At 38.5% G+C, this 12,795-nt stretch overlaps 1 protein-coding gene and 1 long non-coding RNA gene across 17 annotated transcripts in view; one reads left to right on the top strand and one right to left on the bottom strand.

Annotated features, from left to right (window-relative positions):
• LOC129657617 (uncharacterized) overlaps window positions 1-12,795 on the top strand; it is a 192,471-nt gene that overhangs the window by 88,701 nt on the left and 90,975 nt on the right. For 14 of the 16 annotated variants that reach the window (XR_008716902.1, XR_008716890.1, XR_008716894.1 and 11 more), the window contains one exon: window positions 10,373-10,403. This is a non-coding gene — a long non-coding RNA (uncharacterized LOC129657617). Of the gene's footprint in view, window positions 1-7,992; window positions 8,074-10,372; window positions 10,404-12,795 lie in introns of all 16 variants that reach the window. The other 2 variants (XR_008716895.1, XR_008716903.1) reach the window with 1 other exon arrangement.
• The window catches only part of ENPEP (glutamyl aminopeptidase), a 78,414-nt gene that overhangs the window by 51,950 nt on the left and 13,669 nt on the right, over window positions 1-12,795 (bottom strand). Inside the window, exons 3-4 of the mRNA XM_055587960.1 lie at window positions 10,341-10,472; window positions 839-959 (exon numbers count right to left, since the gene is read on the bottom strand). Of these exons, the coding sequence (XP_055443935.1) occupies window positions 839-959; window positions 10,341-10,472 (253 nt within the window). The remainder of the gene's footprint in view (window positions 1-838; window positions 960-10,340; window positions 10,473-12,795) is intronic.

Genomic DNA, 12,795 nt, shown 5'->3' with positions numbered 1-12,795 from the left:
AGTATTTCTCTTCCTGTCTTCTGCTCTGGTAGTTGTGAAGCAATCAAAAGAAAGTGGGGAGGAGCTTCCACAAAGTTTTTCAGAGCCATAGCCATTCCCATGTAGAGAATTTGGCATTCCAGTTGCTTTGCATTGGTAATTTATTAAAGTAAGGGCAGAAACAGAAAAAGAGAAAGTCAGTTGTTGGTGGTTGGTTTTTTTGTTGTTGTCTTCATTTCATCCCTACAGTCATCTGTATGGGTGCTACATTTACAGTCTTTGCTGATACCACTCAAACTTATTAATAAAGAGTTTCTGATTATAGCACCGTTTTTATTTTCAAAAGAAAACATGTTCCCCTATCCTTCATATTAGAAAAAATGTTTATAGTAGGAGCACCAGTTCATTTTAACTGCTGGAGAATCTAGAATTAGTCTTGTACAATAATGGAAAGACTGGAAGTCCATAAGACTGACTTATGTATTTATTCCTATTATTTATTAACTCACTGATAGTAGAGAGGCAATGTAAGCTATTGGGATGCGTACTAATTTTGAAATCAACAAACCTGGGTTGTTCTTTCTGGCTCCACCATTATCAGTGTCTGTAGTTTAATCTTTATTTGGAAATAAAATACTGTACATTTATCAGGTAAGAAGAGAGAATAGACATTGCTCTTGGAGGAATCCAGAATGAATCTTTCAGCATCCAGTAAATATTAGACAAAGAGTGTAGGCATATGATAAAAAGACTAACAAATAACCATTAACTCAGGATGCTAAAAGTGGAGGAAGTGAGTTAACTTAGATGAAAACAAAGGCAATATTAAAAATAAGAAAATAAAAAAAATGGTTCTCACCTAATTTAGGAAGAGAATAACTCATAGCAAAGTAGTCTTCAAAATAGTCAAACACACTTTTAGTTATGTTTGCAGCATATTCAGCTGTGTGCTTTTGCTCTGGCTGGACATATATAGTGAGCTATTAAAAAACAGAAAAATTCAGTGAAAATTCTTCATTTGGTAAAACACAAAAACTATGATACATGACATAGTAGAAAGAAGGTGGGCTTTGGAGCCAGACAAGTCTAATTGAATCCTCGTTCTGAATGGCCTTGGGCAATCACTTCACATCTCTGAGACTCAGGTGTAAAGGAGAAGAATACTGCCTAACTCACTGAGTAATTTCATCAAGGACTAAATAACGTAAGACACAATGGTTGGCATAGTGTATGATATATTTGTAAAATATTATTAGTTTTTTTCCACTTAGAGCATATATTGTCATCTTAATATTTATGTATCTATCTATCTATGTATCTCTGTGTAATTTGTCTTTGAGGAAATAAGGCATATGATTTTTCTTATCTAAAGAGCCCTTACGTACATGTTTTCCATTTATGCTTTCCTTTGCCACCAAATTACCCTTTTGATATTTTAACTGTTCTACTCCCAGAGTCCAAAATACAGTGATTCAAAATTTTCTTAAGAGGGAGGCATCTTGATAAGCTACATCTCTAAATACCCAGGATATTATTTTATGCCATGACATAATTTATAAATCAAACCAAGGATAGACTTTTTACTCCCCAATTCTAAGTATGTATAACCCAGAGTAGCCAGCACAATATTGGAGGAGAAAAACAATATTGAAAAATTGATACTATCTGACTTCAAGACTTACTGTAATGCTACAGTAATCAAGACAATGTGGTATTAACAAAACAATAGAAAAATAGATCAGTACAACACAATAGAGAGCCTAGAAATAGACCCACATAAAAATAGTCAGCTGTAATTTGCCAGAGGAGTAAAGGCAATACATCGGAGCACAGATAGTCTCAAGAAATGATGCTGGAATAACTGAACATCCACATGGAAAAAAGTGAATCCAGACACAGCTCTTATGCCCTTCACAAATATTTACTTAAAATTGATTGCACACCTAAATATAAAACTTCTTAAAGATAACATACAAAGTCTATCAATAGATAATGTTGGATATGAAGGTGATTTCTTAGCTTCAATAGCAAAGGCATCATCTATGAAAGAAAAACTGATCAGCTGGGCTTCGTTAAAACTTCTGCTCTGTGAAAGGCAGTGTCAAGAGAATGAGAAGACAAGGCATAGACTGGGAGGAAATATTTATGAAAGGTCCATCTGATAATTAATTATTATCCAAAATATACAAAGAACTCTTAAAGCTCAACAAGAAGAAAGCAAACAACCTGATTTTTAAAAAATGGGCCAAAGGCCTTAACAGACACCTCACCAGGGAAGATATACATATGGCAAGTAAGTATGTGAAAAGCTGATTCATATCATATTCATCAAGGAGATGTTTTAAACTCCTTTGGGTAAATACAAAGGAGCACAATTGTTGGGCCATATGGTAAAAGTATGTTTAATTTTATAAGAAACTGCCAAACTGTCTTCCAAAGCGGCTGTACCATTTTGCATTCTCACCAGCAGCGTATGTTGCCAGTATTTTCTTACTGCCCATGCTGGTAGACTGACTGCCTTCAATCAGAAGGCTTCTGAGACAGTGTAATCAGGTTTTCCTTACTCTCCATATTTCTCTTGTCAGCAGCAACAGGAATGCAGTGTCCTTTAATAGAGTTGTGTTCATGTAAATCCAATAAAAATAAAAGTAACACCTTCCTCTTTTGTTTCTGAGAAACTCAATATCACAGAGGAATATGTTCTGTCTTTACAGTCTTGCCAGTCTGCAGATCACCTGTGATTGATGACCTTTATTTTGATGCGTCATCTTTTGTGACCACTGAGATATGGTCATATTTGATCAACTTTGATCAACTGAGATAAGCTGAGATAAGCAATTTGATCAACTGAGATAAGCAATCACAGAATATAAAGACATTAACCTTGTAAGAGTATTAGCCAGAGCATATCTGTGTGTCCTATCTGCTGTATATCACAAACATATTTTTATTTTAAAGATTCCTTTCTGCAGGCTTTGGTAGGAGTAGCTAACTCCCCTCCATCATCTGCTAAGCCTCAGCACTTCTGTCCATGACAAAGTTCAGTCAGTTACTCCCGAATTGTCATTGCTTTGTAACAAACTATTGTTCAAAGTTTACATGCTTGCTTCACTGAGATGATTTTTTTTTAAGCATGTGACTAGCCATATTGAAATAGCATGGGGTGAGGAAGGAGATATGCATGTGTATTCTTCTTAATTTCTAAAAAGTCATAATGCCTTTATTATTTAAAGATTTTATTAAAGGTTAAATATAAAGGTTTTATATTAGCTTAATAACTACAACTATCTATGAAGTTTGTAAGTCTTCAAGAACCTACCTAACTTGAATGCATATATTTAGTTTTTAGATACTAAATTCTCTAAGTGGACTAAATTACTGAGATATACCACTGTTGGATACTATTGGTGTAGTAGTGTTAATCGCTCAGTCGTGTCCGATTCTTTGCAACCCCATGGACTGTAGCCCACCAGGCTCCTCTGTCCATGGGATTTCCCAGGCAAGAATACTGGAGTGGGTTGCCATTTTCCTTCTCCAAGGGATCTTTCCAACCCAGGGATCAAACCTGGGTCTCCTGCATTGCAGGCAGATTCTTTACCATTTGAGCTACAGGGAAGACCTGTTGGATACTATTAGGCATAACTCAAAGCACTGAATCTATTGAGCTAGCATCAGATGTAAAATCTGTGCTTCCTGAAGCCTGTATGCAGTTGATTATTCTTTTGGGAGGTGTGCTTCATCTGTTTTATCAGTGTTGTTGTTGCCTTTCTCTTATCACATGGGAACCCTACCCAAGAAAGCTTTTAGAGGGGGCTTCCCTGGTGGCTCAGAGGTTAAAGTGTCTGCCTGGAATGCAGGAGACCTGGTTCAACCCTGGGTTGGGAAGATTCCCTGGAGAAGGAAATGGCAACCCACTCCAGTACTCTTGTCTGGAGAATCCCATGGAGGGAGGAGCCTGGTGGGCTCTACAGTCCATGGGGCTGCAAAGAGTCAGACACAACTGAGCGACTTCACGACACAACAGGAATTTGAGAGATGGACTTTAGGTCCACAAGAATTTATTCTAATTGGTTGCCGTTACTTCTTTTATGTGTAATCATTATGGTTAGTTATTAGTCTTACTGAGTACTTAAAAATTTCCAGGTAATGTGACACTTACCATGCACATCAATCCTATTAATCTGGCACTATTAATAATAATAATAAGTATAGTATTTTGCATCACTAATGATATCTTTACTCCAATGCTTTCATTAGCCCAGTTTGCATGATTACAGAATCCAACGAGTTTTGAAAATCCAAAGTTTTTTTTTTAATGTATTCTCAGCAAATTAATTTGGTGGTATCATCTGACCTGAACTGAGAGAAATTTTTTAAAAATAACTTATTTTACTACAAAAGTATTGCTGTAGAAATACTACTATTTGATTATAAGGAGCTGCCCCAAGATCCCACTGCAGTTACTCAATAATACTCAATATGTGTACATATTTCTGAAAATTTCACAAATCTGAAAATTTCTGAATTCCAACATGCAACTAATCACAAAGATTTTAGATAAGGATTGTAAACGTCTATCTCAAATTTTAGAGTTTGAAGAGTTTTGAAAGTAAACTTCCAATTGTATGTATGAGGAAAATGTATACACAAGAAAAATTACGACAAAACGGCCACTAAACTTCAGCACAAAGTTTGTTTTTTACTATATTGTACTGCTTCTTTTCTCTACTCCTAAGAATGACGCCTGACTTTCCCGAGTTACAAAATAGAGACAACAACAGTACATAGCTAATAGTTAATGTGAGCATTAAATAAGCTACCGCATAAGCAATACTTAACACGTAATAGTTTTTATGTGTTCCATCAAGAGCGTTAGTATCATCAGAGATAATACATTGAATGATTATCCCCTGTAATTTTCTTTGTCCGTACTTCCTTATATGTGGGATATCTGCACTGTGGGATATCCGCACTGTGGTACCCACATTACCATTAGGAATACTAGGAGAATGAAGAGGGAAAAAATAAAATGTTAAGTTTTTGAAGTCCAGAATAGGCTTTTCACACCCACACAAATAAATCTGAAAGCCAAAACCTTTTGATTTGCAAGAGCCTGGTTGGAAAAGGCTTTAGCAATAAAAACAGAAGGCAAGAAAAAAAGTAAACCACAGAGTTTATGCTTTAACAATGGATTGGAAAGAGAGTGGAGGCAAGTCCAGAGGGCTGTGTGTCAATAAATGAGCACCCCAGGAGAGGGGTAGTAAGGTTGAAGGGGCAAGACTCTGGAAGGGTATCTTAGAGTCTGAGATAAAGGCACTGAACTTGGAAAGACCATGTGAACAAAAAGGAATCAAACTGAACAGATGCTACTAGCCACTGCCACCTAGTCAGAAGTCCAGCCAGTGCCTGCAGGGTCCCCACCGCCACGCGTGAGCCCGGCTGGCCGCTGGGCCTGGGACCGTGTTTTTGTTGTCCTTCTCTGCTGAGTGTCTTCTCTGGACAGAGGTGACCCAATATCCAAGTTTGCCCAGAAATGTCCTGGGATTCTAAGTCTGTTGTTTATCTATTTACACCTCTTACCCCAGCATAATTAATAACACCTCTATTATTTATATTCTATAAATAATAAAATATTTGGTCACTCTACCCATTGACAACAGCCTGCCTTTCCACTGCCAATCGTCCGTCAGACTTAGCGCCTGTTCATCTCTTGAGGTTTTTCCATCTTATCTGAATTGTCCCAAATAGACACACTACTTTTATGTGGCCCACGACTCTTGCAGAGCCCCCTGTTTTTGAGTTTTCTGTTTTAGAAGGTGAGATCTTTGGCAGCAAAGGGATGGTATGATCAAAGACCTTAAAACACAGTTGTGTGACAGTGGACAGTGGTGACCACCTATGTTGCACATGTCCATTGAGGTATAGATGTCTTAGTATATTTCACTCCCTTTAGGACCTAGCATACTATTTGTGCACATAGTAGATGCTCAATAAAGACTGACAAAATGTGGGGGAACCTCAGTTTTATTATCAATGTTGATGGAGCCAGGATGAAAAAGAGAAAAGAATTTGATATTGTTTTTAATTCTGTAAATGCATGTTTAAGTTACATGGTTAGTATTACTGGATGCCATCAATGTGTTTAATCTGATAACTTTGCATGTGTGCTAATTTGCTTCAGTCATGTCCAACTCTTTGTGACCCTATGGACAGTAGCCTGCCAGGTTCCTCTGTCCATGGGATTTTCCAGGCAAGAATACTGGAGTGGGTTGGTTGCCATGCCCTTCTCCAGGGGATCTTCCCAACCCAGGGATCTAAGCCATGTCTCTTAGTCACCTGCATTGGCAGGTGGGTTCTTTACCACTAGCACCACCTGGGAAGCATGTCCTTCTAAATATTCTTCCAGCAGTAGATAGAAATTTGGATAGGAGGAATACTTAGTAGAAAGGAATTGTGATATTTTGGTTCTTTTCAAGTTTTGGTTGTGATCCTGTTTTATCACAGGAATGTGATAAATTCTTCCTAAATTTTAGATTGTCCCTTATCCATCAATAAATTATTATAAATATGGAAAACCTTGGCTTGAAGTCTGGGTGACTTAGGACTGTATTTTTGCTATGGCTTTGCAGTTTCAACATGTGTTCAGAACGTTGAGTCCCAGAGCTCAGCAGCCATGAGGTACTGTTTGAGAAGCAGCCCAGCATCATCACTTAGGTTACACGGAAGACTTACTGGCAGCTCACTTCTCACTCAAGTCAGAATTTGAGTAGTTTGATGCGTGGTGATTATCATGACTGCAGTAGAGTTTTTTTCCAAACAAATAACATTAAAAAATCTAACTTCACAGAATTTTATATACTTCTTTGTTCATATTACTTTTGTAAATTTAAGAATAAGAATCATTAGCAATCTTCTGTGGCTTCCTGAATTAAATGCATTCTTTCAGGGAAGATTGATAGCCCTTAATTTAGAATAGTCCTTCCAGGAAAGAAAAAAAAAAAAAAATTGAAATAAAAATGTTGTAAAAATCAAACTCATTCTGAAAATGTACCACAAATAGCAAATATTTTTGAGAACATGGAGAAAAGAGAAGCATTGTTCACTGTTGGTGGGAATGTTGAGTTGGAGCAGCCACTGTGAAAAACAGTGTGGAGGTTCCTCAAAAAACTAAAGATAGGGTCACCATATGGCCAGCCATTACACTGCTGGGCATACAGTCAAAGAAGACAAAAGCATTGATTCAAAAATATATACGCACCACAGTTCTCATAGTAGCTTATTTACAATAGCCAAGATACTGAAGCAAACTAAGCGACCAGCAACAGATGAACGGAGAATGTGTGGTGTATGTGAAAGGGAAGTCGCTCAGTCGTGTCCAACTCTTTGCAACCCCATGGACGGTAGCCTACCAGGCTCCTCCATCCATGGGATTTGCCAGGCAAGAGTACTGGAGTGGGGTGCCATCACCTTCTCCGATATCTATATCTATATCTATATCTATATCTATACACAATGAAATACTACTCAGCCGAAAAGGAAAGAAATTTTGACATTTGCAACAACATGAATGGATTGGAGTGTATTATGCTTAGCGAAATAAGTCAGACAGAGGGAGACAAATACTATCTGATGTCACTTATATGTGGAATCTGAAGAATGAAACAAACGTGAATATAAGAGAAAAGAAACAGACTCACAGATATAGAAAACAAATTAGTGGTTACCAGTGGGGAGAGAGAAAAAGGGAGGGGCAAAATATAGGTAGGGGATTAAATGGTACAAACAACTATATATAAAATAAATATTGTACAAGCCCCAAGAATATAGCCAATATTTTATAATAACCACAAATAGAGTATAACCTTTAAAATTATGAATTGCTATAGTATTATAAACCAACTATACCTCAATAAAAGTGTAATGCAACTGACAGTGACAAAAGGAAATAAGCAGAGTTAAGTCTTTTGAACTACATTCCAAACTTGGTTACCTTTTTTCCTAACAATTTTTTAGGATTGGATTACTAATCTTCATGAGCAACAAGGACATTTTAAACATAGTGAGTGGCTCAGGTACTAATATCTGCCATTACAGGTAAGCAATTAAGAAGAACATAGGCTTTGATTTGGTTTTTATTGCTGTAAAGTAGTTCTTGCCAGAATGGTGACTTCAGTCAGGGTATTATAGAGTCTTGGATTGCACAGTGTAATCTGACTGTGAAAACAGGTAATACATGATACCAGAATAATACTGTCAGAAGTGGAGTGGATAAGAACGGTTTTCTGATTTATGAAATTTCTACTAAAAATGTTGTATTACACAAAAACCAACTTCATTTGTTAGGGGGACCAGTAATATGGAGACTTTGGTTCTAGAGCATACAGCATATTAATGCTTTAATATACCCCTCCTTCTCCTGACAGACTTCCCTGGTGGCTCAGCGGTAAAGAATCCACCTGCCAATGCGGGGGACGTGGGTTCAATCCCTGGGTCGGGAAAATCCCCTGGAAGAGGAAGTGGTAACCCACTCCAGTATTCTTGCCTGGAGAATCCCATGGACAGAGGAGCCTGGTGGGCTACAGTCCCTGGGGTCGGAAAGAGTCAGACAGGACTTAGCAACTAAACAGGAACAACACTGCTCCTACCAAACAGAAATGACAGTTGCAACATAAAAGTGGAAAGCCCACAAGACATATCGGGGCTTAAAACAACATAAGCATCTCCGTGGAGTGGATAAAAATACAGAGCAGTTGGCAGGAACTAAACCTATCGGCCTATTGGGCTCTGGGTTTGGAAGGAATTCGCAACAAGCTCCTGGGGGTTAGAGCCATGTCATGCTTTGAAAGTTATGTTCTTAAACTCTGACTACTATTTCTGATTGTTTTCTCATAGTTTTCTGTTTTTATTTTACGGTGGTCATATCTTCTTGAATCTCTGAGGGTAATAATTAAAGGTTGGGTGTGTGAGAATGTTTAATCTTTATGGCTTTTTTGGTTTCTAACTATTACTATTTATTCACACTGTGCTTGGCTGTTTATTTGTCTTGGATTTTTCTCTTTTATGTTGCTTGTTTTCTTCATATGCCGGTTTGTCTTAGGTTGTCTGTTTAGCTCTAAGAATGTAGTACTGTGAGAATAGTGTGGGTTCCCACTGATGTTACTTTTAAGTAGATAAAAGTGGTGTGGTTTTCTTGTAATTCTCTCTGGAGTGGGAAATTGTACTGGAGCATCTGTGCTTGGGTGTTACGTGCTAGATTTCAATCTAGAGTGAATGGGTAGGGAGCCAGTCAAATGCCAAAGAAGCAGAATTTACCTTGAATTGACATTTACACTAGATGCCTTTAAGCTCTCCTGCAAGGTTCTGTTCAATTTTGAAGAAAAGAGTCCCACAGGTTTTTGCAGGAGGGAAAACTCTGGCTACCTGTCTTCTATAGATAGGATGGAAGAAGTACCTCTTCCCTCCAGTGACTGGTGAAGATATTTTTCAGGATATCACATTTCAGAAGGTTTACAGCAGAGTACATTGTTTGAAAAGAATTTGGAATTTGAGTCTCCACACTTGCCGGTTGTGTGATTTTGAGCAAATTACTTAAACTCATTATTTCAGTTTTCTCACTTGTAAAGTGGGAGTGATGATTTCTTCCTTATAAAATTATATTACACAGAATAAAATGTTTCATATATATAATATGTAGCACAGAGGCAGACTAACCATTAGATAGCAAGTTTAGGCCATGAGCAGAATGGGGGCCTCCCAAAAGAGAAAAATAATTAGGTAATAATTAGGTAAAAGTATTTAGTATTTAATTTTTAAAGAGAAAATTATTAAGTTCATCATATTGATTTTTTTTAAAAAAAGCTTATTTGTATTTTCTTACATTTTTAAGAAGATGCTTTTTGAGACCTTGCTGCTGTCTTATGTTGAATTACATATTGGGATGGCACCACAAATGTCTCAGTGCTTAGCTACTTGAAGGATATTCATCTACCTCTGATCTCCTCCTCTCCCTCTGGCCTCCATCTTGGAGGCCACCCAAACACAGAAACCCAATCATTTTACTGAACTGAGCATGCTCAAATATTTAATACCTTTGTGCTGATATCCTTAGAAACTAGCTTTGGATTTATAGTGAATTTTCTCCTGAAATAATTCAAGGCCATCCATTCCTATGGCTATTTTGTTTATTTTTCATCTGGGTCCTCTCAGCTTACATTTTTCTATATTGTTCAGCGTTTCATCAGACTCACAGACCTTAGTGACTAATGGGCTTTTCTAATGTGGGGTTAAAAAAGACGGTTAAAAAAAAGTAGACAATCACAAATGCATAGGTGGTAAATTTTAAAAAATATAATGGTACTCACAGGTATCCCCCTGTTTGATATTCTCGTTACAGAGTCAAACTGATGTACTGCAAAGCACACCAGGTAAGTACTCATGGGAACAGACTTCTGGAACGTTGTCCGATTCCATATATCATCCACCGACTCTTCTTTCTATTGAAAGCAAAAGATAATCTTTTATTTATAAAACGATCAATCATGGACAAGACAAATAGTTACTCTAAACCTGGCTTTCCAGTGAGGAAAAAAAAGCTTGTCAGAGCTTAATGGTAGAAAGAAATTTTACCCCTAAATGGTGATGTTGAAAAGACTGGAGGAAAATTCATTTTATTTTTAGTACTGTGAGAGTGTGATTGAGCTATATACTGTATGAGGTTTTCTTAGGGAGAAATTCAACTTTGTGATATAAACTAGACAGGAGTTTATCTTTCTGCATTAAACACAAAATCCTGACCATAATATTTGAGCATGCACTATGACCCCTTAATGGAGAATAGGCTAGTGCTCACTCCAGTGTTCTTGCCTGGAGAATCCCAGGGACGAGGGAGCCTGGTGGGCTGTCGTCTATGGGGTTGCACAGAGTTAGACACGACTGAAGCAACTTAGCAGCAGCAGCAGTGCCTTGCACACAGGAAGAACTAAGCAGGTATTTGCTAATTTGACTACATGCAAGAGGGCAATAGCTGTGCCAGGCATAGCAGGAGGTCAGGCTGTCTTTTCCATCTCTGGTTGTCTCCATCAGAGACCTAAGGTATGGTCACTAAAGTCACTGCCTTGGTTACCATGGAGAGAGAAGATTGTATTACTTGCTGCAGCTACCAACTCCATCGGTCTGTTTTTCTGTCCATGCCACTTTGCCTTCCTCACTGCCAATCACCAGTGCTAATACTTCATCCATGAATACTTGCCTAATTCCTGCTGCCCACTGTGTAAACACTTCCACATGCCCTGCAGACACCCAGTGAGTCACTCTACAGTGGGAAGCTTTAGAAAAGGATTGAGAGAGGGAGGCTGCATTAGAGCTTGATGTGCTTGTAGAGTCGAGAAGGCGATGGCACCCCACTCCAGTACTCTTGCCTGGAAAATCCCATGGATGGAGGAGCCTGGTAGGCTGCAGTCCATGGAGTCGCTAAGAGTTGGAGACGACTGAGCGACTTCACTTTCACTTTCACTTTCATGCATTGGAGAAGGAAATGGCAACCCACTCCAGTGTTCTTGCCTGGAGAATCCCAGGGACAGGGGAGCCTGGTGGGCTGCCGTCTGTGGGGTCGCACAGAGTCGGACACGACTGAAGCGACTTAGCAGCAGCAGCAGCAGTGCTTGTATAGAAGAGTTGAAGCCCCAGCAGTTACTCTATGATAAAAACCTAGTAGTAATTCTGATCCCCTAAGGCTCTTCACCTTCCTCCAGGGCTAGTTTCTGGAACTAGGTGAGGGTGAAGAAGTGTGTACTCAGCAAGACAAAAAGGTAAAGTTTGCTTTCTTCCGCCTCCCACCCTCACTTTATCTGTTCCATGCCAAGAATCCTGACTGCATTGTACTCTGACCCAGTCGTCTGGATCAGTGTGTCCTTTGAGTTCATCTTTTCCTCTTTCTTCTCCAGTCAAAACCCCCAATTGCCTAAGAGTCTGACACTAGAAGAAAATTTGATAAGCTTACATTGACCTTTTTAAGCTTACATTTACTTTTTAACCTTCTTAAAGCTTTTGTTTGCTTTTTTGAGGAATATTTGTAATTAAAGAGGATGATTTCAGTGATCATATTTCAGATCGTGGATCAGAAAGATCCACTTTCTTTTCTGGTATCAGGTAGGTATCTGCTTTTCTGGTATTGGGTGCTGCTGCTGCTGCTAAGTCGCTTCAGTCGTATCTGACTCTGTGCGACCCCATAGACAGCAGCCCACCAGGCTCCCCAGTCCCTGGGATTCTCCAGGCAAGAATACTGGAGTGGGTTGCCATTTCCTTCTCCAATTCTGGTATTGGGTAGGTGACAATTATATCTAAGGATGAGCTTCACCCTTTTACATGTCAAAGATATAAGGCATAATTAACCTCAACCTTGAGGTATTGATACTGTGTTACCCATTATAGGGTTGAGGAGCAGGAACAGAGGGAAGAGTCATGTTAATAATTATACAAACAGAATTTATTGTAGCCTGTTTTTTTTTTTGTTTGTTTTTTTTTTACATTTAATGAGTACTTCTTGTTCACTAGAATACCTATGGGCATGGTGATCCCTGGAGTTGGTAGCTATACTGCAACATTTAAGTGATGATTTTTTTGTAGAAGCCTGGTGGGCTACAGTCCATGGGATCTCGAAGAGTCGGACACAACTGAGCGACTTCACTTCACTCACTTTTTCTGTAGAAACCAAGACGACTAGGCCCCTGAGTATTTTAAATCTTTAATTCTATTCATTTGCCTTTAATTTGTCATGATTAGGGGATTCTTATTGGAGAAGGAAATGGCAACCCACTC

The sequence above is a fragment of the Bubalus kerabau genome, chromosome 7, assembly GCF_029407905.1.
Source record: "Bubalus kerabau isolate K-KA32 ecotype Philippines breed swamp buffalo chromosome 7, PCC_UOA_SB_1v2, whole genome shotgun sequence".
NCBI classification, from domain to species: domain Eukaryota; kingdom Metazoa; phylum Chordata; class Mammalia; order Artiodactyla; family Bovidae; genus Bubalus; species Bubalus kerabau.
Note: the sequence above shows the minus strand (reverse complement) of the source record. Positions and strands in the feature narration are given on the sequence as shown.